The sequence below is a fragment of the Acomys minous genome, assembly GCF_964271855.1.
Source record: "Acomys minous genome assembly, chromosome: 13".
In the NCBI taxonomy this organism is placed as follows: domain Eukaryota; kingdom Metazoa; phylum Chordata; class Mammalia; order Rodentia; family Muridae; genus Acomys; species Acomys minous.
In genome coordinates this window covers 105851437-105875514 of record NC_140495.1, presented here as the reverse complement: position 1 = coordinate 105875514, position 24078 = coordinate 105851437, and the positions used below count along the sequence as shown (strand labels likewise).

At 51.0% G+C, this 24078-nt stretch overlaps 1 protein-coding gene across 1 annotated transcript; it reads right to left on the bottom strand.

The window, feature by feature from the left end:
• Nucleotides 1-6049: 6049 nt before the first annotated feature.
• Nucleotides 6050-23712, bottom strand: TMPRSS3 (transmembrane serine protease 3). Its single transcript, XM_084753185.1, has 10 exons — nucleotides 23347-23712; nucleotides 22869-22992; nucleotides 19293-19418; nucleotides 18045-18088; nucleotides 17541-17706; nucleotides 16634-16803; nucleotides 14101-14196; nucleotides 12092-12234; nucleotides 11310-11462; nucleotides 6050-7478 (listed from the first exon to the last, which is right to left on the bottom strand). The coding sequence occupies exons 1-10, from the start codon at nucleotides 23570-23572 to the stop codon at nucleotides 7461-7463; spliced, it is 1266 nt and encodes a 421-aa protein (XP_084609311.1). The 5' UTR covers nucleotides 23573-23712; the 3' UTR covers nucleotides 6050-7460.
• Between the last annotated feature and the right edge of the window lie 366 nt (nucleotides 23713-24078).

The window sequence follows — 24078 nt, the reverse complement described above, 5'->3', positions numbered from 1 at the left end:
GATCGCTGTGATTTAGAGGCCAGCCTGGTCTACAAAGCGAGTCTAGGACAGCCAAGGCTACACAGAGAAAACCAAAAAAAAAAAAAGGAAACAGTGATGGGTACAGAATACTGACGGTGGGTCTGGGCAAGAGATGTGTCAGTTCTCCCCCAGACAGATCCGGTTCCCATGGAAATCCCAGCAAGGTTTTTGGTAGACATAAAAAAGCTTACGTTAGACTCTCCTTGGAGAGATGCTGGCCCCAGAAGAGCTGAAACAATCTCAACAACAAAGAGTGATGTGGGAAGAGTCCCTGATACGTAGGTTTACCATTGTGTGAGGTCAGTCCTGGAGGCAGTGTGGCCGTGGCCGAAGGGCAGACATACAGGTCATGAAGAACAGCTGAGGATGATGAACAGACCTCAAACATACGCCTGAGGACGATGAACAGAACTCAAACATACGCTCAGGCTATTTTGGTAAAAGAGTAGCCACAGTCCAGTGGAGATATCACTGGTGGAGCAAAGGAAGTCTGTGGGGTGGGGTGGGCGTGGGGGTTGGGGAGGGACTGTGGGCTGGTGGGGGGGCATTGCATCAATTACACCTCATTCAAAACACAATATACACCACAGAATTAAATGTAAAACATAAAACCTTTAAGAGAAACACAAACAGAATCATCTCCCAGGACCTAAAACTAAGCAAAATGTTCTCCAGTTTTGTTTTTTGTTTTGTTTTTCTGTAAACTTGAGACAGGAAAACTCCAGCGACCGGACCTCACCTTATGCTTAGCATCGTCAACTCGACACAATGGAGCATCGTCTGGGAAAAGGGTCTCAGCGAGGCATTGTCTAGGGCAGGATGGCGTGAGTTTATAGCTGTGTTTGTGTTGGTTCTGTTCACTGAGGTGGGGAGGACCCCGCTCACTCCAAGCAGCGTCATTCCCTAGGCGGAGGATCCTGAGCTGTGTAAGCACAGAGGTGGGACTGAGCACAGGAAAGCACGCATGCGCGCATTTCTCTCTGCCCTTGGCTGTGGGTGCTGCGACTAGCTGCTTTAGGTTTCTGCCCTCTGGCCTTCTCCATAATAACCTAGAATTACCAGCTGAACTAAACCCCCTTTCTGGCCTCAGACCTTTTAGTCAGGAGATTTTGTCATAGCGACAAAAATGAAACTAGGACATCAACCTTGAATTGTTTGTTTGTTTGTTTTTAAAGACTGATTTTATTAAAAGAAAAAAAAGACCGATTTTATTTTGAATGAACGTATATTTGTGTGTCTGTGTGCACACAAGTTCAGGTGTCCACAGAGGCCTCAGATCACCCTGGAGCTGGAGTTACAAAAGGTTGCGAGCGAGCATCCCCGCCTGGGTACCGGGAACTGAACTCAGGACCACCAAAGAGCAGCTCCTGCACACCAGCCACGCCTTCTAGGGCACCCCAGGAGCTAGTGAGAGCAAAGAGAGGGATGGCAGTAGGGCCAGGGGCCGCACCCTCCACAGGTGACTCTTGATAGAAAATGAGATGACAAGTGTCCAAAATACACATAAAGGAGAGTAAGCTCAGCTCCCCAGAGCCTCAGTTAGCACCAGGGTACGAAGGAGAGAAAGGAAAAGGCCAAGAAACCACAGTGGGGAAAGCCAAGAGTCCAGGCCCCGCCCCTGAGACATGAGCCCAGTGCTTGGAGAAGAGCTTTGAAACTTTGAACAAGCTTTGCCTGTCATTCTGGTAGAAGAGGAGGAGAGAAAAGGGAGGGGCTGGGTTAGGGGAGATGGAGGGGACCCGCTATGTCCGGTAACTTCTGTGCTGTGATAACTGAGATGTAACCCCGCCCCCTCCAGTTGTAACCCCGCCCCCTCCACTGCAGTGATCATACTCTGGCCATTTCTGTGTGAACTATACCCTGAATCATCACTTCTGCCTGACTCACACCACTCAGGCAGCCCGGGATATGGTCCAGGTCTTCTGGGAGATATCCTGGGCTCCAGTTTTTCCGGTAGCCTCTGATAATGTTTGCTCTTTGGAATGAAGAGATATGGAGACTTTTTAAAGCAAATGGTGACGTTAAAGTCTATCTTTGGGTGGCTTCTCTTTATTTCCAAGTCAATGTGCTGAAGCACTCAGGTGGTCTGTGGTGGTGGCTTGTTCTTTTTTTTTTTTTTTTTTTTTTTTTTTTAGGTTTTTCGAGACAGGGTCTCTCTGTGTAGCGTTGGCTGTCCAGGACTCACTTTGTAGACTAGGCTGGTCTTGAACTCACAGCAATCCGCTTGCCTCATAAGCCTCCGTAGTGCTGGGATTAAAGACGTGCACCACCACGCCCAGCTGGTGGCTTCTTCTTATAGCCGTCATTCATTCATCCCACTGGAATGTGTGAGCATTGTGTAGGTCCTCAGACTCAGTGCCAGGGACGCGGGCATCAATGGACCAGCTTCATTCCCAACAAACCTTCAGCTTAGAGTGGCAGACAGGCTCACACACCAATGACATTGCTAAGAAGGATTACAGTCCATGTGTATATGTGCAAACAGTCACATGCGCTCCGATTTGCACACATGCACACTCACGCATAGATCAAGAAGGCCATGAAGAAAGAAGGGATGTATAGTGGTTTGAAGGAGATGTCCCTTGAAGGCTTGGGCATTTGATCACTGTGTCCCCAGTTGGTGACGCTATTGGGGGAGGTTTGCATGGCTCAGCCTTGCCGGGGGGAGTTATGTCCCTGGGGACGGGCGTTGGGGGTAAAGGGCTACTCTGCATTTGAAGATGGGAGCCTCAGCTTCTGCTCCAGCGCGGTGTCTGCTGTTTGTCGCCGTGCCTCTCTCCCACGAAGGACTCTCACCCCTCTAGAACCATAATCCAAAGTAAACTCTCACTTGGCCGCGGCACTTTGTCACAGCCACAGAAAAGTAACTAACTCGGAGGAGGTTAGTGAACATGAGGGATGATAGAGTCTACACAAGCACACAGATGGGGGTGGGGGAGGGGTGCGTGCAACAAAACTGGAAAACAGCCCAGCTCAGGAAGGTGCTGCTGGCCAGCCAGCCAGCATGTCTCTGCATGCTGAGCTCCCCCACAGGCTCTGCTCAGACACAGAGAATGGTCTGTGCCTGAAGCAAGTGGAATAAAGCTTGCTTTTCACATGCATTGGGGGACGACAAGGCCCAGGAGGAAGTTTCTTTAAGAGAGATTTATTTAAGTTGATGCCATTTAAAGATGTATACAACAGAGGGGCTGGGCAGCTGGCTCAGTGGGTCAGATTGCTTGCAGGCAAGCGTGAGGACCGAAGTTCAGATCCCCAGATCCCGTGTTTAAGACAAACATGTTCAACATGGGCACATACACCCGTAATTCCAGTGCTGGCCAGGGCAGCACAGAAACGGGGTTTGCCGGTCCTTGCTGGTCAACAAACGGCAAACTCCAGATTCAATGAGAGACTTTGTCTCAAGGGAATAGGGAAGACAGAGGACAACACTTGACATCAACTGCTAGAAAGAGAAAAGCATGACCTCCCTGATGACCTCTGGCTTGAGTGAGCAGCTGTCTCTGGGAAGACCAAACACTGCCCTAGCGGAAGGAGTCATCCAGGAGCTCGGATCACCTATGCCTCTGACGGCTTTGAATGGGTTTGCAAAGTGTCTGGTCCCACGTTGCGTTTGTTCCCACTGCTGGTACGACAAGCCATTCTAAGACGGTACAGGGCTGGGCCAATGTGTGGCCTTGGGAAAGTGCTTCCCTCCTCATGCCCTGGACTCCTCATCACAGAAGAGGGATCACACCAGTCCAGTCTCTTAGTGTCACTGGGCTAGCATTTGGGCATCTCCACTTGAAAGCTAGTATTTGAGAGATGAGAGCTTGTGGGGTTTGTTCAAGGACCAGCACCTTAGCAGATGGATAAAGCTGTCTTTAGGGCTCTGCCTTGGAGAGTCCAGGGATGCAGCTTACGCGGAGGGGGGGGGGGAAGAGAAGGAAGAGAGGAGGAGGAGGGGAGCAGAAAGGCTTTGTCTTGAATGCAGTCTTAACTTCTAGCACCTTTTTAAATTTTTTTTATTTATTTGCATGAGCGCCCTACCTGCATGCACACCTGCCTGCCAGAAGGGGGAGCCAGATCCCATTATAGATGCTTGTGAGCCCCCATGTAGGTTCTGGGAATTGAACTCAGGACCTCTAGAAAGAGCAGACAGGGCTCTTAACCGCTGAGCCATCTCTCTAGCACCCTTTCTGTTTTGCCTGAGCTCTGTGGTGGAGTTCAAGCTCCTGAGAGGAGTTCCGGCGTTCCCTTCTGAAGGGCATGGTGGTTTCCGTGAGCCAAGCGTCACAGAAATGCCCATGCTTCTTGGTAAAGACTATGGAAAGGCAGTATGTTTTATGTCATATGAGAAACACTAGATGTTCTAGATTCTGTAATCTAAAGAAGTATGATTTAGCCGGGCATGGTGGCACATGCCTGTAATCCCAGCCTTCGGGAGGCAGAGGCAGGCGGATCGCTGTGAGTTCGAGGCCAGCCTGGTCTACAAAGCAAGTCCAGGACAGCAAAGGCTAACACAGAGAGACCCTGTCTTGAAAAAAAAAAAAGTATGATTTAGCAGCTAGCATATTGATCCTTTAGCGGGTTTCTTTCTTTAGAATTTTGAGTACCAGGTAAAAAGGAAGGGACTTGAGGCTTGCAGAGGATTAGGGGAGGTGACGCAGGCCTTGTGGGTAGGCAAGGGGGGCAGGGTGGGGGCGGGGACAGGGGCGGGGCACTTAGGGAACGGAAGCAGGCCTGAAGAGAGGAATTAGGCCTGGAAGGAGAAGACCTGAAGAGGGGCAAAAGGAGGCTCTGCCAAGAAAGGCTCCTAAGGAGCAGCGGAGCTGTCATGGTAGGAGTGTAGCGACAAAGAGCTTATTAGTAAAATGTGCAGGGCTCGGACCAGGCACCCAGCCCATGCTGATTGGCTGGTTGCTGTTTGTGTTATCCAAGACTATAAGCAACAACAGTGATCAGAGAAGGATGAAGTCACAACCAGCTGGAAATTTCCTTCTGCCAGCCTCATAGTCCGGCTCTCTCAAGAGGGATGGTTACATAGGGAAACGCCTCATCTCACAGCTTATACATATCACATAGACACTAGCAGTATTTTCAAAGAGAATTTGGCAAAATCATATATGGTCCAAAGGTAATAAGTGGAAAAGCCCAGAAAGAAACTGTTGGTAAGTCTTCAGTTACTTTTCTGAGTAGCATGAGGAAATCTCAAACTTTTCCGCTCCACCCCTCCAGGACATAAATGGTGCCTTTGTGCAGTGTGTCCACACGGTATATGCTATCCACCCACTAGGTTGGGGGGATAAGGGTTTCACACCACATCAGTGACCTAACCTGAGTGTTAGGAACTGAGCAGCTCTAGACAGGAGGGTGAAGTTGTGGTTTAAGATTGCCTTGGCCAGGGCTGGAGAGATGGCTCAGAGGTTAAGAGCACTGGCTGCTCTTCCCGAGGTCCTGAGTTCAATTCCCAGCAACCACATTGTGGCTCGAAGCCATCTATAATGAGATCTGGTGCCCTCTTCTGGCCTGCGGTGTATGCTCAGGCAGAGTACTGTATACATAATAAATAAATAATTCTCATCTGTAGGCCTCACCTGTCTGCTCTCTACCTGAAGTTGGAGAGGCTGCAAAGGACACGGCTTGACTTCTCCAAGGCTGCCACATCTGCTCTGTTGTGCTGGGTAGTTTTATGTCAACTTGACACAAGCTAGAGGCATCAGAGAGGAAGGAACTTCAGCTGAGAAAAAACCAGCTCCATAAGATCCAACTGTAGAGCACTTTTTGAATTAGTGATTGATGAAAGAGGGTCCTGCCCATTGTGGGTGGTGCCACCCCTGGGCTGGTGGTCCTGGGTTCTATAAGAAAGCAGGTTGAGTAAGCCATGAGGAGCAAGCCAGGAAGCAGCACCCCTCCATGGCCTCTGCATCAGCTCCTGCCTCCAGGTTCCTGGCTTGCTTGAGTTCCTGTCCTCGCGGCTTTTGGTGATGAGCAGCAATATGTAAGTGTGAATGGCCACGCGTTTCTATAACTGCTGTGCTTTATTGTTAGCTATGATTGTCCATCTCTTCCTATGACTAATAGATAAATTACACCATACAGATGAGCGCATAGGAGAAAGAACCATCTGTATAAGGCTCAGAGTCACTCGCAGTTTCAGGCACCCACCCTGGGTCTTGGGACATTTATTCTACTCACAGAAATCTGAGTCGTGGCTCTGATCTGGACAGGGTTGAGTCTAAGCACAATGGCTATGTGCCAGTTTGTCTTGGTGGTGTGTACACACACACACACACACACACACAGAGGCACACACACACCTTTCCTGTTGCAGCCACAAGGCAACCGATTCATATTCTGAAGACTTACTCTGTGACAAGCTTGAACGACCAATGGCTACATCCTCATGTAACCCTCTTCTGTTCCGGGGTAATCTGGGAACCACAGGACTGTGAGCCATGCAGGAGGGTCCCAGACGCCATTGGCTGTGGTACATTAGCGGAATGCCTGAAGGGGTGGGACAGACCCGATGACTTAGGACCCTTCTATTCAACTTGCTTTTAGTGTCCTCCAGTCTTGTCTTTGCTGAGGCCTGGGTCCCTTACTCTGTTTATGAGTCCCATGATGCAATATGGGATGCCTCTAAAATGCTGAGGAACCTGTTCTAATAGGAAAATGCTAACTCCTGACGTGTGGAGCCCGAGGAAATGTGCGCCCAAGATTTCCGTTCCCGTGAGCCATCACCACTCATTCACTCACTCAAGCCTAAGGTCAAGCCAAGCTAAGAGAAGGGGCACCTTCCAGAAGCAAGGCATTCGTCAAGCACCAAATGCTATGAGAAAATAGTGGAATAAAACCTTAGGCTGGGCCGGGCATGGTGGCACACGCCTTTAATCCCAGCACTCAGGATGCAGAGGCAGGTGGATCACTATGAGTTCAAGCCCAGCCTGGTCTACAAAGCGAGTCCAGGACAGCCAAGGCTACAGAGAGAAACCTTTAGGCTGAAGCATTCACAGAGTCTGCCCACTCCTGAAAGGGGCTGTTGGAAGTAGACATTGGGATGAGATCCTGGCCTCAGGTCTGCACCGGCAGGGGTCGATGGTTCTGCAGGAGAGCTTGCCTGAGTTGGAAGCGGCTCTGAGGAAAAAAATCTAGAGAGATGGCAGGGACGAGTGCGGCTGATGCACATGAGTTGGGGGGTGGGGTGCTTTTGTCTTTGTGAAGCACAGACAGAGCTCCAAGGTCATGTTAGCCCCAAAGCCCAGTGACCGACTGGGGTCTTTAGCAGCAGGCAGCCCCAGGCGTCAGGGTATGGAGCGTGCTCTTTCCTCTGGCTCTGTTTCAGTGTGATGTGCAGAGCAGTTAAGGTTGGACCTCACTTCCACCATGGCCACACAGGAGTCCAGGGAAGGCTCAGGCCGTGTCCACCCTCAGGAGCTTGGGTGCTGGCTTGTTCCCTCTCGTCAAGTCTTCAGGTCTCTCTACAAGTGAAAACAGAGGTCACCATCTTTTCCCCTGCAAGCCATGTGTTGGACATTATGACTGAGTTTCCATTAAACGTTATCAATGGTCATTGGGGATGGCTGGGTCTCTGAGGGAGGAGGGTGCCAGCTCTGGATGGCCCCCACCCAGAAAGGCCTCTGCACTTTTCAATCCCTGCCTAAGATTGTCCTCAGTCTGCTATATGAAGGTGCTAGCAGGTGCATCTTCCTGAGGACTAATTTGAGTAATTTGAAGCAGAATAAGTTTGTTTTGAGCCCTAAGGGGAGAGGAAAACATGGTAGGGACAAGTCAAACCCAGGACGATCTCTATGAAAGGGAAGAGGGCTTCTGGATCTTTCTTGAGCTACTCGGAAAGAGATTCAGAAGCAGGTGTGTCTGGAAGGTGACATCTCCTGCAGGCCCTCAATGGTCAGAGGCACCTGATCACTAGGATACCCTGAGAGACTGTCACAATGCCCAACCAGCCACCACAGCGAAGCCCCTCAGGGAACAGATACTTGAGGAAGCAGCCCTGTCTTTTCCTGTTGGCCAGGGAGTCTTAGTACACCAGCCCTTCTAAAAGGATGTTTATTTTTGGTTGTGAGCCTAGCCTTTAACGGCTGAGCCATCTCTCCAGGATGTTCAAAACACTAAGATCACCTGGTCCCTACATCAAATCCCCACCCCCCAACTGAGCCTGACTGGCAGAGGGTCCTGTCTTAGCAAAAATCTAGGGAGATGGCAGGGACAGGTGCAACTTATGCGCATGAGTTGGAGGCGGGCGTGGGGGGTGGGGGTGGGGGGGGAGTGGGGGGTACATTTGTCTTTGTGAAGCACAGACAGAGGCCCGAGGTCCTTAGCAAACAGCCAAGGGAGGATTTGCCCACCGCAAGTTTGCGATCTGTTGATCCCTCTGGGCAGTCAGGCTGAGGTCCTGATCTGGGTGTGGCTGTACTCATAATGAGTCCTTACTAGCTTGAGGAGTGTTGTAGGACCCACCACTGAGTGTAGCACACTGGCAAGGAAGGACCCCATCCCTACCACGCACGCACGGCTTCCCAGCCTGAATCCCTGACTGCCCCGTACTCCTGGATGGCTGACGCATGACAGGAGTAGATTGTTGGCTTTGTGGTGGTTTAGCCTTTCAGAACAGTCACGTGGGACCTGTGTCGCAAGAGCTGCCACAGGAAGGGCCACTTGCTTTCCAGGGTTTCTCTATCTCTTGCCACACACCCCCCAGGTACACATGGCCCATCTGCGTTCTATTCTTATCGGCACAGTGCCGTCAACGGCCTCTGCACAAGGAAGTCACCTGCTCAAATGCCCATTTTCACAAGGGGAAGACAGGTGTTGGCTAAATTCTGTACTGAAGAAAAGCCTGTGGTACTAGTATAATAAAGCCAGCAGACTGCTCCAACTGGCAGCCTCCTACCAGTCCGGGACTAGCAGCCAGGCCTACACGTGCCAGCCCCTTTGGATTCCATCATGCACCATAGAGGGAAGGCAGGCTGCAGAAAACCACAGCTGTGACTAGCAGTTCTGAGACCTGAACCTGCCCCGCCTCGCCAGCTGCCACCTCATCTCCACCCTTCCCCGACACAGGAGCCGTGTTCAGGGTTCTTTCTCAGTTAAGACCAAATACAAATGAAGAAGCAGAGAGCTGGGGTGTAGCTCAATGGTGGAGCCCCACCTAGTACACACAAGACCTTACATTTAGTCCTCAGTACTAAAACTGAAAAAGAAAAAAAGACCTTGAGTTAAACCAATAATGAAGAAATAGTAATTAGGACTGGAGAGATGGCTCCAGAGGTTAAAAGCGCTGGCTGTAGAGGACCTGGGTTTGACTTGCAGCACCCACATGGCAGCTCACAGCTGTCTGCAAGTCCAGTCTGAAGAGAGCCGATGCCTCTTCTGGCCTTAACAGGCCTCAAAGACACGCACGGTGCACAGACATACAGGCAGACAAAACACCCGTACACATAAAACAAAAATTAAATTAAAAAAAAGAAAGAAAAGAAACAGAAATTAACACCTGAGGAATGCTAAGGGAGTTCTTGAACGTATCTTTTCTTATTCAGCCAAAGGCTTCAAATGACAGGAATTCGTTATAAAGGTCCCCTTGGTGGCTCAGTGGTTAAGAACACATACTACTCTATACTGCAGAGGACATAGGTTTGATCCCCAGCACCCACATTGGGCAGTTTACAACAGCCTGTCACTCCAGCTCCAGGGGAATCTAACCTCCTCTTCTGACATTTGAAGGCATTGTACTTACACACACACACACACACACACACACACACACACCACACATACACATACACATTCCTCCACATAAACACATAGAAAGACAAACACACACACACAAACACATACATACACACAAACACACACACAAACACATGCACACATACAGAAACACATATGTACACACACATAAACACACACACAAACACGTGCATACAGACACACAAAACACACACACACACACACACACACACACTCCCTCATCCCTGCACATAAAAATACACAAAGACAAATACACACTCACGAGCTCCCCCACTTCCCCCCACAGATATAGACATACACACACACCATTACAAAATAAAAGTAAAATCTTTAGTTAAATAAATAATAACTTAAAAAAAAAAGTCTGTGTGCAGCTCAGTGGTAGATTACCTCCCTAGCATGCATGAGGCTTTGGGGTTGAATCCCGGAACCCCATTAACTAAGTATGTTGGTACATACCTGTTATCCCAGCAGCTGGGAGGTAGAGGCAGGAGATCAGAAGTTCAAGGTCATCCTCAGCTACCCAATGAGTTAGGTGCCAGTCTGGGTTTCACAAGACCGTGTGTCAAACACCACAGACACACAAACACACACACACACATACACGTATAACTTATGAAGGTTTTGGAACCCCACAGCTGAGGAGACTGAAGGGCAGGAAGGAACACGGTTTTCCCTTGGGATGACAGGAAGATTTTTAGAACTGAACAGAGGTGGTGACCACACACATCGCCGTATCAAATGTCAGGAGATACTGTCTTTTAAAATGTGGTCTCTGTTACGTAAACCTCACCCCTACTATGTCAGGAGAAATATCTATGAAACTGGACTAGGGAACAATGTGAGGCCAGTCTGGGATAAAGTTATTAAATATTTGCCTAGTCTCTGGTCTGTGGCTGGACCTTACCTCCCTGCAGGCCTTCCCCACTCAGAAGGGAGTGCACTGTGGACATCTGGCTCTCATTGCAACAGGGCCTGTGTCAATTGGGACATCTCTTTGCCTGGTGCCCAGTGACTCTCAGTTCTTTGGTGGCTCAGGGTTCCCCTGCCTTCCTCTTGCTCACCTGGAGCCTCTGTAGACCTGTCCAGATTCCCCGTCTCTGAAGCGATCCTTCCTGCTTTTAGGACTCCCTGTTTCACCCTGGCCCTCAGCAAGGTGTTAACTTCACAAGGGCATTTGGGAGTCCCCCTCACCCGCCTCTACCTCATCTGGACTCAACCCACCCACCCCTCTGTTCCATGCACATATGGCATCCTTAACTCACCCCATTCCAAGGGGACACCTCATCCACCGGTCACCCTTTTCCCTGCTGAGTCAAGCGGGCCCATTCCTCCAGTCCCTCCCCTGTGTGTGCCTGGATCACACCCGTGGGATTAACTGTGCTCTAGAGCTGACACCCAAAGCCACCAGATCACTGCAGAATCAGCATCCTTTCCAACCCCTCCCGGCTCCCTATGGCAGAGCTGTGGTCACACTGGGTGCAGGGAACATGTGAGCTGGTCAGTCACCTCCACCTCCAACTGGGGGGCACTCCACCCACCTCCAACTGCTCATGAATCCAATCCAGGAAGGAGGTGATGCGGGTGTAGACTCCGGGCTTGTTCACCTCAGCACAGCCAATTCCAAAGCTTGTGGCCCCCACCAACTTCCACAGTCTCCTCTCCTGGCACACCAGGGGTCCCCCGCTGTCTCCCTGGAGAGCAGACGAGGGCAAAGGTCAAGAGGATGGAGCAGCTCACTTCCCCGGGTGGCACAGACGCTCCCATTCACAGTGCGCATGGGTGACACCACGTGCACATCTCTGCCCGTGTAATTCTAGAATGGATGGGGCTGTCCCCAAGCCTTGGCTTCTGGCCTGTGTGGGAAGGGTCTCCCCGCCAGGTCCCAGCCACCAAAACTGTGGAGGTCAAGGGTGGCCTGTGCAGCCCATGAAACTGGAAGGGAGAGTAGTGTGCGTGAGGCGACCATCACTCACTGTGTTTACAGGTAGTACTGAGTCTCACCTACTGTGGCTTTTGGGAGCCCAGACCCATCAGCTCATACCTGCCTGCTGCTCTGGTTGGCCCCCTTACACACTGAGAATCAGGCTGGAGAAGATGAGGGAAGGCAACACCCCATGCCCTGGAAGACTGGGAACCTGGGTAAACACAGGCGGCCGGGCCACCACTGGGAAAGCCAAGGCTATCTCTTCCTTGTGCCATGTAAATTTGCTTTTTGTTCAGTCACAGGGAAGCTGGCAGAGGCTTGTGTGCCATGGGCTGGGTCCCTATGCCGGACCCTTGGCTGCAGCCGTGGCCCCAAGGGTAACTGGAAGTCCTTTACCTGGCAGCTGTCCACGCCGCCCTTCAGATAGCCTGCACAGAGCATGGATGGGGAGATGATACCGCCGTACACATCCCTGTGGTTGCAGATCTTGTTTGAAATTAAAGGGACGGCCGCATGGTTCAGGATAGGGGAGGCGTCACCTGCCTCAAAGTAATAAGAAATGTGCAGTGAGGAACCTGGTTAGAGAACAGAAAGACAGGAAAACCAGGGGACAAGGGACGTGCCACCTGACACAAAGCAGTCACAGTTTGGGACTGCCACGGAGCACATGGAGCCCAGAGTGTCCCTGCTGAGGGCGCTGTACGTTCTCACCTCTGCGTCAGGGCCACTTACTCCCTTAAGGGACCCAAAGTAGAAGAGAAGAGGGAAACAGTAGACAAATGTTTCTTCCCACGGCCAGCCAAGCCCTTGACCTACCCCAATCAATCCACATTACAAAAGGGAAACTGAGGCCCCCTGAAGGCCACACAGCCAGCAGTAGGGTGACCCTCCAAATAGAGGTGTGGGCCCTGGCCTTGTGGCCATGCCATTAGCCAGGGAACCTCACAAGTGTTCAATAGCCCGGATGACGTGAGTAAACTCATTAGGACTACAAGGACTTATCAATGACTCAGAGAAGCAGAACTTAAGAGACAGATCAGCCTGTCGGCCTTGAAGCCTAGGATGAGGCCATGAGCCCAGGAGTATAGAAGTAAAGGTCATAGGATAGCTGTCATTGGAGCCACCTAGGGAGCCAGCCTACCGGCACCAGTGACCCCTGAGGCTGACCGGTGGCTTTCTGACCTATAGCTGGAAGGTGATAAACGTGAGCTGGCCTAGATTTTGAGAGCTGGAGGCAGAAGAGTTGCTGTGAAGTTCGTGGCTAGCCTGGGCTACATAGTGAGTTCCAGGTCAGCCTGGGCTGCAGTGAGAGCCTGCATGGAAACGTCTCCAGAGGAAAACACTGAAATTCCTGCACAAGCTGAATTATATAAGCCCCGTCTTATTTGTCTACCTGTAACCAGGACACGTGACCTTGTTTGGAGCAGCCTTTACAGAGGCCACTAAAATACCATCTCGAGGCCAGGTCATCTTGCGTTTAGGGCAGTCTCTAAACCCAACATGGAGACAGGGATCAAGGGACTGAGGAGATGGGTCAGCCAGCAAAGTGATTGGTTCAATACCTAGAAACCACATTAGGGAAAAACAAATAAACAAACAAAACAACCACCTAGACACTGGGATTGCAGTGATGCATCATCCAGCCAAGGAACACTGAAAATTATGAGACCACCAGCCCCTGGGGAGATGCTGGGACAGACCCCCCACCTCAGGCCTCTGGACACCTTGACCTCAGACTTTAGAACTATGAGAGGACTCATGCCTGCGCTTTGGAGCTTTTTGAGCCATCCAGACCACTGTAGTTTGCTACAGTTTCTACTGACAGCTGCCTGGCCTGTGTCTAGAAAAATGCACAAAGGAAAGCCATTGCTGGGGACCTTGAGCACCGAGACCATGTCAGCACTGTGCCTTGATGCAAGGGACACAGATGTCCCTGGCAGGTATGTGACCATGACTGATGGTACTACCGCTACTAAAGCAGTGGGGGCTCCTGGGAGCACCTTCTATTCCATGTTTGTAGGCGAAAATAACACACCGTGCCAGTTCTCTCAGGCCTATGCCTGCCTTTTGCACAAAGCTTGAGAGGTCATCAAGGTGAGCTTCACGTACTGCGTCAGTAGAGTAAGAGGGGAAGGGGGAAGGGGTGGGTGGAGGTCTCTCCATGGAGAAGTACCCACACATCTCCCTCATAGCTCATTTCTCTCCAGAGAAGCCTCAGAAGTTCACACTGTCCGAAGCTGAGTGACACCATGATAGCCCAAGGCTACCCTACTCAGCTGTGTGTTGCTGTGAACAGTCGGCCCACCCTAACGCCCCGAGCTGGGACCTCCAAGCATCCTGAGAGGACAGCACAACGGAACATTGGAGGGGCCCTCCTCCCAGCCTCTGGCTTTCAGACCACTGACCTCCGTCCTCCGTGGCCCCCCATCCTGATGTCCAGCACAGTTTCCCATCGGGGAAGTTCTCTTCAGAGTTGGGCAGACAGATGGGCTGGATGGTCTCTGTCAGAAGGCAAACAAGGATGTGAAGTCCCTGATCCAACTGACCTTGTGTTCAGGTTTCCGAATCTACCACCTCCTAGGGAGCGGTTTGGCTTTGGTCATTGAAGGCAGCTGGCTCAGAGCAGAAGCCCCGCCCACTCATCCCCCAGAGTCCCTAAAACTCCACTGTAGCCCTAGACTGTAGCCTGAGTCCCCTGGCTGTAAAAGATGGTTCAGGCTTGAGGCCTAGGTGGACCTCATCACTGTTGCAGGAACCATAGGAGATGGTAAACAAAGGGTTGATTTATGACAAGATTTTATTTGCCCAAATGGGCCCCGGGTCACACTTGGCCCTTGGGTCCAGGTTGGTCACTTCTGGTCCAGACCTTAAGTGTATACTGTACTTCCCAGAACATCACACTGTGGATGTTCTCACTGCCCCTGGTGTTTGTAGTGGCAGCAGGCCTGTATCTAGGCTGTGCCACTGATACCCGAGCAAAGCCCAGCAGCTGCATATTTAAGCCCAGGGCTTTCTTATGAGCAGCGCTGGAGATGCCGTCCCCACTCCCATCCTGTGTGGTGATAGCAGAAAAGTGGAGACAGGTAGAGACATGTTTGGCTCTTTAGCTAAATACATCACAGACATCTCCTTTTCTAGAATCAAGCATCACCACAACAATTAGCAAACAGCAGCCCCGCAACCCAACCCCAGCAGTGTTTCTCTCTGTTGCTCTAGAAATCACACACGCTCATCTTGGGGACGTCCCTGCCTGCCTTCCAGAGTGTTTATCCTTGGGAAGGTCAGGACTTTCACTTAGGCCAACATCCCTCCTGTTTTGTGCCACTGACCGAATGACAGAGAGTTCAAGTGGGGCTGATGCCCCCCTGTTATAGGGGGGTCCCATAACAGCCAGAGGGATGAGCTTGGACTCATAGATGCAGTCTCCATAAGTGCTTAGAGTCGGGGGGAGAGGGGGGGAGATCGGGTCTAAGAACACCCAGTGAGCTGAGGATGCCTAGCACCATCCCAGAGGTGAGGAAGAGGGAGGCTACTGCCAAGCCCTCAAGTTGCCCCATCCTGGAGATGACCTACAAGATGTCCCACGCAGCAAACACCAGGGCAGGAAAGCGCTGTCTGCCCTGGGTCCCTGAGGACAGGCGACTCTCTTCCACCACCTAGTGGCAGCAGGTGGAATGGCCTAGAGAAGCTCTTCCTGCCTGCTGCTGGCACCAGACTGAGAGGCCAGAGAGTAGGACCTGGAAGGCTGTGAGAGTAAGTTAGCACTAGAGCCACAGCTGAAATTAACAAACAAGATGGAAAGAAGGCAACAGGCTGGAGCCCTGTGAGAAGGCTCAGTCTCCTGACATACTCACATTGAAGGCACATCATTTGGGCCGGGAAGATGGCTCAGCTGGCAAAGGGCTTGCTGCGCAAGCATGAAGACCTGAGCTTGATCTATGAGACCTATGTGAAAAGCCAGCTGTAGAGACACTGAGCCTGTGACCCAGTGCTGGGGAGGGACAGACAGACGGGTCCCTGGGACTTCTTGGCTAGTCAGCCTATTAGGTAACTCTAGACCAGTGAGAGAACCTGCACCCCCCAAAAAACAAGGTGGAGAGTCCCTGAGGAACAACATTCAAGGTGACCTCTGGCTTCCATGTGCATGCACACACATACACACCTACTCTTAATGAGCAAACACAATGCACACACATACCGACACACACCTTTAATGAGCAAACAAGAGCATATATACACACATACACACACCACATGCCTTTAATAAGCAAACACAAATGCACACACAGGAGTGTGTTCACACATACCCCTTTAATAAGCAAACATGATGCACACATTCAGGAATGTATATACACACAAACACCTCACATACCACACACCTTTAATAAGCAAACACAAATGCATGCACACACATAGGAACATGTACACACACCACACAGTAAGCAAATGCAATGCTTTTGCATATACACACACCTGTAATAGGCAAATATAATGCACACACAGGAGCAAGTATACATGTATACACAGCACACCATTAATGAGGGAATGCAATGCGCATACACACACTTTTAGTAAACAAGCACAGTGCACACACATAGGAGCAAGTATACACACACAATTATGCACACTTTTAACAAGCAAGCATGATGCACACACACAGAAGCAAGTACACACACATGCACACCACACTGTTAATGAGGAAACACAAAGCACACTCACAGGAGCATGCACACAACACATACATACACACATGTGCACACACACATCTTGAATGAGCAAACACAACAGACCTATGTCAACACCCAGCTGAATCAGATGTTGGAATTTCCTGGCAAGGATAATTAAGCAGCCGTCCTAACAGTGCTTCAGCAGGCAGCCCCTTGAGACAAAGTAAAAAAAAAAAAAAAGCAGCTGCCAGGTGTAGAAGCCCAGACGTACCGTCAAAGGTGAGTGGCTCAGCCAGCTTCATGAGGGCGATGTCATTGCCCAGCCGCTTTGGCTTGTACTTGCTGTGGTAGATGATTTTCTCCACCAGATGGGAGGGCACAGGACTGTCCATCAGGGACACCAGACCCACCTGGATGGCCCAGGACTTGGGGTGGTAGAGGCTGAAATGCACAGAGAGGTGAATCTCAGGACAGACCCGTCCATGCTGAGCTCTAGTGTCCCAAGAGAGCCGAGGGAGATGGTGAGAGATGTCACCAGGCAGGAGATGGCCCTACACATCTGTGCCCCACATTGACCACACTCCCAAGTCCTGCACGGACACAGAATACCCCATGTACATCCCAGATAGGTCACTCTCTCCACTGACACCCAAGAAACATGCATTTAAGAACTGGGCTTGGCTTTGCTCTCTGTGGAGGCCGTCTGGACCTTTTTCCATTGGACAGTAACCAAGCAGGGAGAAAAAAGGCAGAGAACCAGCCACTGAGTCTAAGATTCTTTCTGTGATTTCCTTGCCATCTAAACTCCTGACAGACAACAGCTTGGTGGGGGTTCACTATTCTCTGGGTGACCTGCACTTCCACCCCATGGTACCCTGCTCTGCCATAGCATGGATGACCTCTATGGGTCTCCTTCTGCCCTGAGCCTCCTTTCTCCTTTTTCTACCTTTTCTGTGCCAGCCCAGTTCATGTCACTCCCAGACACAGAGACAGGTCCACTGTGAGGAAGGCGAGGCTGCACGGCTGCACGGCTGCACGGCTGCACGTGGCTTTATGGAGACTGGCTTCCTGCCTTCCTGCCTTGTCCTCACTCCCAGACCACCTGATCTCCATCTGACCCAGGACCAAACAAGGCTCTGGGAAGAGCAAAGTCTGCGGCAGCAGGCTCAGGCACTCACTCGTAAACGCAGTGTGCAGCAGTGACGATCCACAGCGGGGTGATGACGGAGCCGCCGCATAGGTGGTACCCCTGGAACTGGAGGCTGACCTGCCAGGGCCACTGCTTGAGTGACGACATGTTTCCACCCACGATGCGGGGGCTGTAGCCAGTTCTCATGCCACAGGCTGCAGAAGAACAAGGGTTTATGGGTAAGCTGTGTGGCCTTTTAGGGGGGAAATGCTGTCAGCACCCCAAACCTCCTACCTTGTCCCTGTGCCTGTCCCCCACCCAGAGCTCACACCAATCCCACAGTGGGAGCTGGGGTAATGAGGGTTTGTGGGAGGCAGTGGGAAGAGCTGTTAGTGCAGAGAGTATGTGTGATCGCCCCGCCCTTCTGCAGTGTCCCTGCTGACAATGACCTCCTGGCCCCACATTAGCATCCAGGAGAAGGGGTCTTGAGCTGTCCCAAGGTAGGGGATATGACTCCACAAGGACGGGTTTCCATGTTGCCTACATAACTTACCTGAGCACTTCAAGGTGACCACGTGGCCTGAGGCACAGCCTTCCCTACAGTGGAAAGGAACAGTTCATGGACAGGCAACAAGCTGCTGTTTGCAGGGCAGAGGTCACAGACATGGAACCTGGGGCCTGGGTATCAGAGGAAAGCCTGGCTTCAGAGCACCTGTGGCATGTGGCCCCTACTTTAACCTGGGCCCCAGCAGGGAGCTCTCTCAGAGCTGGGGACCTGACTGTTGCTAAGGGAACCTGGTTTTTCTTTCCCAGAGTTTTTTTTTCGGGGGGGGGCGCGGGTGAAGGACAACTGGTGACTGTGAAAGCACTTTACAAAGGCTATTGTCTTAGCTTCCTCTTCCTTTCCTGCTTGTTTGCTTACTTTGAACACATACACACACACATACACACAACCACACATATACACACACATACACACATACACATAAACACACAAATATACACGTACATACATACAGGCAGACACACTCACATACACATACACATATACTCTCTCATACATACATACACACACTCACACACATATATACACACACAACCACATACACATACTAAGACACACTCATATACATACATACTCATACATAGAAATATACACATACACACATAACATGAATATACACACATACACATACATACATGTAATCACATATTCACACACATACATACATAATACACACATGCATATACACAAGTGCTCATACATACTCACCTACACACATATATACACTCACACATACATATACACACCCTCAAACATACACACACATACACTCATACACTCATATACACAAACATACATAGATACCACACAACTCACACACACATGCATACACACATGTATATAGATAGACACAACATGTATACACACATACATATACTCAGAGACATGCCTATACACATATACTCACACACACACACACACACACACACACACACACACACACACAGGACTCCCTGTTGTCAGGCAGGCCCAGCAGTGGCCTAATGGCATACCTGGCTGCTGTTGCTCTTTTACTGGACTTCCTTTCTGACCTCTACTGAACTGTATTTTCCAGGGTTGGGGGGGTTCATCCCTGCACCCTGGCCTATGCACCACCATCCTAACCATAGCAGTGAGCTCCACCCTTGCTTGTGGAGGTGGCATTCTTTCCCCTCATGGAGTGCACCGCAGCCTCACACACCCAGCCTATGCCTCAGCACCAAGGCGGACAGCAGTGGCATCTATATAACCCCTTACCTCGTGTACACAGAGTGGTGTAATGCGGTCACCTTGTCATCCGGCAGTAAGTGGTTGATGGATACAAAGTCGCCCTGGAACTGCTCCTCAAGTGCGTCCACTCTGAGGTGGTCCGAGCTTACATAGCTGCAGGCACATTGGAAACCCAGACCCAACAGTCGCAGTGACTGAAATGTCAGTCACCCCACAGCACTCACCAGGTTACAACATTACACTTTGAGGACCTCACTTGGTCCTCCTCAAGTCACCAAAGGCTTCATTTTGCTGATGAAATGCACATGCTATAGCCAGGCATTCCAGGCTGGCTGTGGCCTGCAGATCTTCTTGCTGACCCACAGTCCACAACCTGGCCTGCCCACCCACCCAGCTCCAGCCACAAAGAAAGACCACTTCCTGCCACACATAAGTGGTCTCCACCCTGCCCACTCTAATGTACTTGATTTGTTGGGAGCCAAGCCTGTGGGGAGGCAGCTAGAAGTCTAGCTCCTGAGGGTGAGGGTTAGGGGACCAGGAGAACCTGTCCACTTTGCCCAGCACTGTCATGGAAGGCAGTGACTCAAGAACCCTGGGGCAAAAGCAAATGGGTTCAGTGCCAGGAGACAGGTGTACACAGCCATGGTACAGAAGACTCAAAGAACCTAGACTGTGGTAGCACATACCCAGAATATAAGAAATAGAGAAGAAAAAATGCAGAATTTAAAGAGTCCCCAAGGAAGGAGAGGAGCAAATCATTCTGCAAATGGCTAACATCTCACTAACCCAGGAGTTTGTCACACCGGATACCACCCAATTGCTGCTAAGCACCACAGGGCAGGGACTCATGTAAGTACAGTGTGGTATCCAGTCGAGCATGGGTTTGAAGAAAATGCCATCAAGATGTTTTTTCAGAGCTGGGTGGTGGTGGTGCATGCCTTTAATCCCAGCACTTGGGAGGCAGAGGCAGGCGGATTGCTGTAAGTTTGAGGCCAGCCTAGTCTACAAAGCAAATCCAGGACAGTCAAGGTTACACAGAGAAACCCTGTCTCGAAAAAAACAGCAACAACAACAAAAAAGATGTTTTTCAGGCATTTCCCTGCTGAGGGAGGCTGCAGTAGAAGGCCTTGTGTGAGGGAGCCTGCTTTTGCTGTGATGTCAGGTCATGGGGAAGATGGGGAAGATGATGAGCTGGCCCAGAGGGAGCCTAAGTGTCACAGGTGGAACCCACAGGCCACCTCAGAGCAGCAGCCACCCCCAGCACAGCCACAATCACCCCCTCACCACAGCCACGATCCCTCCTACTGACCACTGAGCCCACACAGCCTTTTAAGGTGGATGCCGATGTTATCCATTCTAAAGGAGGAAAGCAGTCGAGCCTCACAAGGCTGGCCTGAATCTGCACCAAGATTTGAGCCAACTGGCTTGACTCGTTTGGGTTCTGATTTTTGTTGTTGTTCATGGTGGTGGTGGTGGCAGCAGCGGCAGCGTTTTGCTTGTCCACCGCTATTCCAGATATAAGAGCTAGATGGCATCAGAGGAGGAGGGATTCTAAAGAGAGAAGGGAGCAGTGGGGGGGGGGGGGAGAATAAACAAGAACATAGAGTAAAGCCAGAGGGGCTGAGGCAATGGGAGGGTGGCATGCCCATGGTGCAGGAGAAAATGGTACAGGGAGACGGGTGTAACCCTAACCACCCTCTCAGAGGGAGGAAATGGAGGCTCGGGGTTGGGGGTGGCAATTAGAACCAGGAGCTGCCAGCCCTGTCAAGTGGCTCCAATGTACCTGGAGGCCTGAAGCTCCTATCCAGGGTCCACAAGGAGGAGTGCAGAGGACTTGAGCTGAGCGTGTTGGGACAGTATGGCGATGGCTAGGGATTTGGAAGGGAAGAATATTCCAGAAGAGAAAAGGCAGAATGGGAAAGAGACTGACAGGAATCAGATACGTGATGAGGAAACTGAGGCTGTTTTGGTGTATGTGCATGCGTGTGTTTTGGTGCTGTTTGAGTCTCCTCCTTTTCTTTAAGCAGTAAAAGCTATATAATTTTCAACATTGTCTCTGAGTAACCTTTGCAGCTGTCACTGAGTTTCAGTCGCAGCCTGTTTTAGAGCCCAGGCACGCAGAGGGGAGACAGACCTGAAGGACCTCAGCTGCAGGGCATCTAGGATCCTGCTGGCTTGGATTCCTCCCCAGATGGTGTGTGCAGCCATGTGATTTTGAGGGTCCTGCTTCCTGCATTATAAACTAGGATGTCGGTCTGTCTGAGTTTGCCACTGTCGATCTGGCTCAGCTCCTAAGATGAGTGTGGGAACATGGGAACCTGCCTGTAGTAAATTGTGATCTACAGAACTGAGAAGTCAAGAGGTGGAGCTGGAGAGATGGCTCAGTGGTTAAAAGCGCTGCCTGCTCTTCCAGAGGTCCTGAGTTCAATTCCCAGCACCCACATGGTGGCTCACAACCATCTATAATGTAATCTGATACCCTCTTCTGCAGATAAAGCACTCATATGTAATAAATAAAATAAATAAATCTTTGAGAGAGAGAGAGAGAGAGAGAGAGAGAGAGAGGTAATGGCACCCAAGGAGGCAAGGCATGGGTCAGGAGTCAAGAGGGACGGCCGTGAAGGAGAGGGTGCCCTCAGTTGGCGCCACAGTGTGGAAAGCCAGCAGGTGGCTCCTAACACTGAAGGCAGAAAGATACTGTCTTAAATGGCCTCCTAAGGCTGAGGGTGTTTTGAATAACTGCATCCTTTGGGGCCCTTGAGGATGTGTGTGCAGACATGGATATGACCAGCAGGACCAGGTGCTAGTGTCTCAACATCTGCTCTTTAATCTGCAAAGCACTGAGCCAGAGTATTTTTTTTTTCCACTCAGAATTCTAGGCTTATGAGAACTGTTCACTTTCCATTATGGTTTTTTTTGTTTGTTTGTTTTTGTTTTTGTGGTTTGCATTTTGGTTTGGATGATTTTTATTTTTGACCAGAACTCACTTTTCAGCTCAAGCTGTTCTCAAACTCTCCATGTAGGCCAGGCTGGCCTGGAACTCACCTTGCTTCTGCCTCCTCTGCCTCCCCAGGGCTGGGATTACACGTGTGCCAGCACGCCTGCTTATTGCAATGGTAGAATGAACCCCATGGCTTTGTGCATGCCGGGTCAGTGCTCTACCCGCCCAGCCCCAGCCCCAGCCCCAGCCCCAAAGATCTAAATTGCTTTTGCAGCTAAGGCCCTAGCCTAGCCATGAGAACTCCTTCAAACACAATGTTCCGTGTGACTTGGAGTCACCTAGCTGCTTGGGCCTTGTCTTGCTCCCTGTGAAGGAAAACAGAGCCAGATACCATGAGGTTGCCGTAAGAATGAAGTGTGAGCCAGGCGTGGTGGCGCACGCCTTTAATCCCAGCACTCCGGTGGCAGAGGCAGGCGGATCGATCTGTGAGTTCGAGGCCAGCCTGGTCTATAAAGTGAGTCCTGGATGGCCAAGGCTAACACAGAGAAACCCTGTCTTGAAAAAGAATCAAGTGTGACATGCTAAAACATCTAGAGGGCTCTTGACTGACCTGCAGCGATCTGCCCTTATTCTGTCATCCTTGTCATTTGTTCCTGACTCACCTGGGAAACCCCAGCTGGGCACAGGCAATCTTGGCATAGTGGCTTTTCCAATCATCGGAGCACATGGTTCTCCATGCAGCAGCCGTGAACACTTGGAGGGCTGCTCGTTGGCCACTCACCCTCACTGGTCAGGCAGAGGGAGAAGGGCAGTGAGTACCAGGGCGGGCAGGCTGAGGCCGGGCAGAGACCACAGCACCCCATTTTGTTCCACGAACCCCCTCTTCCAACCTGACCCATTCCCACCCACAGCCCCTCCCCACAAGGCGCTGCAGTTCTCACGATCTGTACCCTGAGACACCCCCCACACTCAGAGCCTGTCTAGTCTCCCACAGAATAGTCCTTCTAGAACCCCACTAGGCACATCCCAGCTGAGGACAAGGCATGGCGACGGCTACGCTTTGAATCCATCTAACAGGAACGGCAAGCGCTGGGTTGTGTTCACTCTCTATTCCTTCCTGCAGTGAACCGTGTGACTCACCGCACCGGTATTCGTCCTCCCCGTCCTTGCAGTCAGAGACCCCGTCGCATCGAGCTGTCAGTTCAATGCACTTGAAAGATGAATGGCACCTGTACTTGCCAGAGCAGTCGAAGTGGACTGGAAAGAGGAGGAATGACAGAATGCTAGCGAGTGGCCCCTTGGGTGTGCAGCACAGACAGCTGGGCCATGCAGCCTTGGACTTGCCCATCAATAATGAAACCTGCATTGAAACTACATGCCAAGCATCAGCCTGTTTCCTTCAGCCTTGCTCCGGTCCTGAACTCCAAGGGGCGGGGCTGCCGCACCCACGGTATCACTCCCTCCAGGAATCACAAGTCAGGGTGCATTTAGGGTTCAAAGGCAAGAACAAAACTGCATGGCTGTAGCCAGCTCACCAAGCCAGCCATGCAAGGGTCTCAGATGAGCCCTCTCAACCAGCCATGCTTTCTTCTACTCTGGGCCTGGAGCCAGTGAACTGTGGGACACACGGCTGAGCAGGAGGCAAAGTACACTGCCCTGTGCTGCAGTTACTTTAAGGAGAAAATGAGAAACTATGTGAAACTGTGAGAGAGCCCCTCCCTCCCCGTGACCCACTTTCTCAAAAGCCTCCCTAGGAAAATAGCCGGCACGCGTGGTCTGACTTGAATGGAAGTCTTTGTCTGCTCCACCCCAGCCTCCCCCTTCGCATCCCAGAGTCCTGTTTCATCAGCTACCTTTGAGTAATTCTAACTG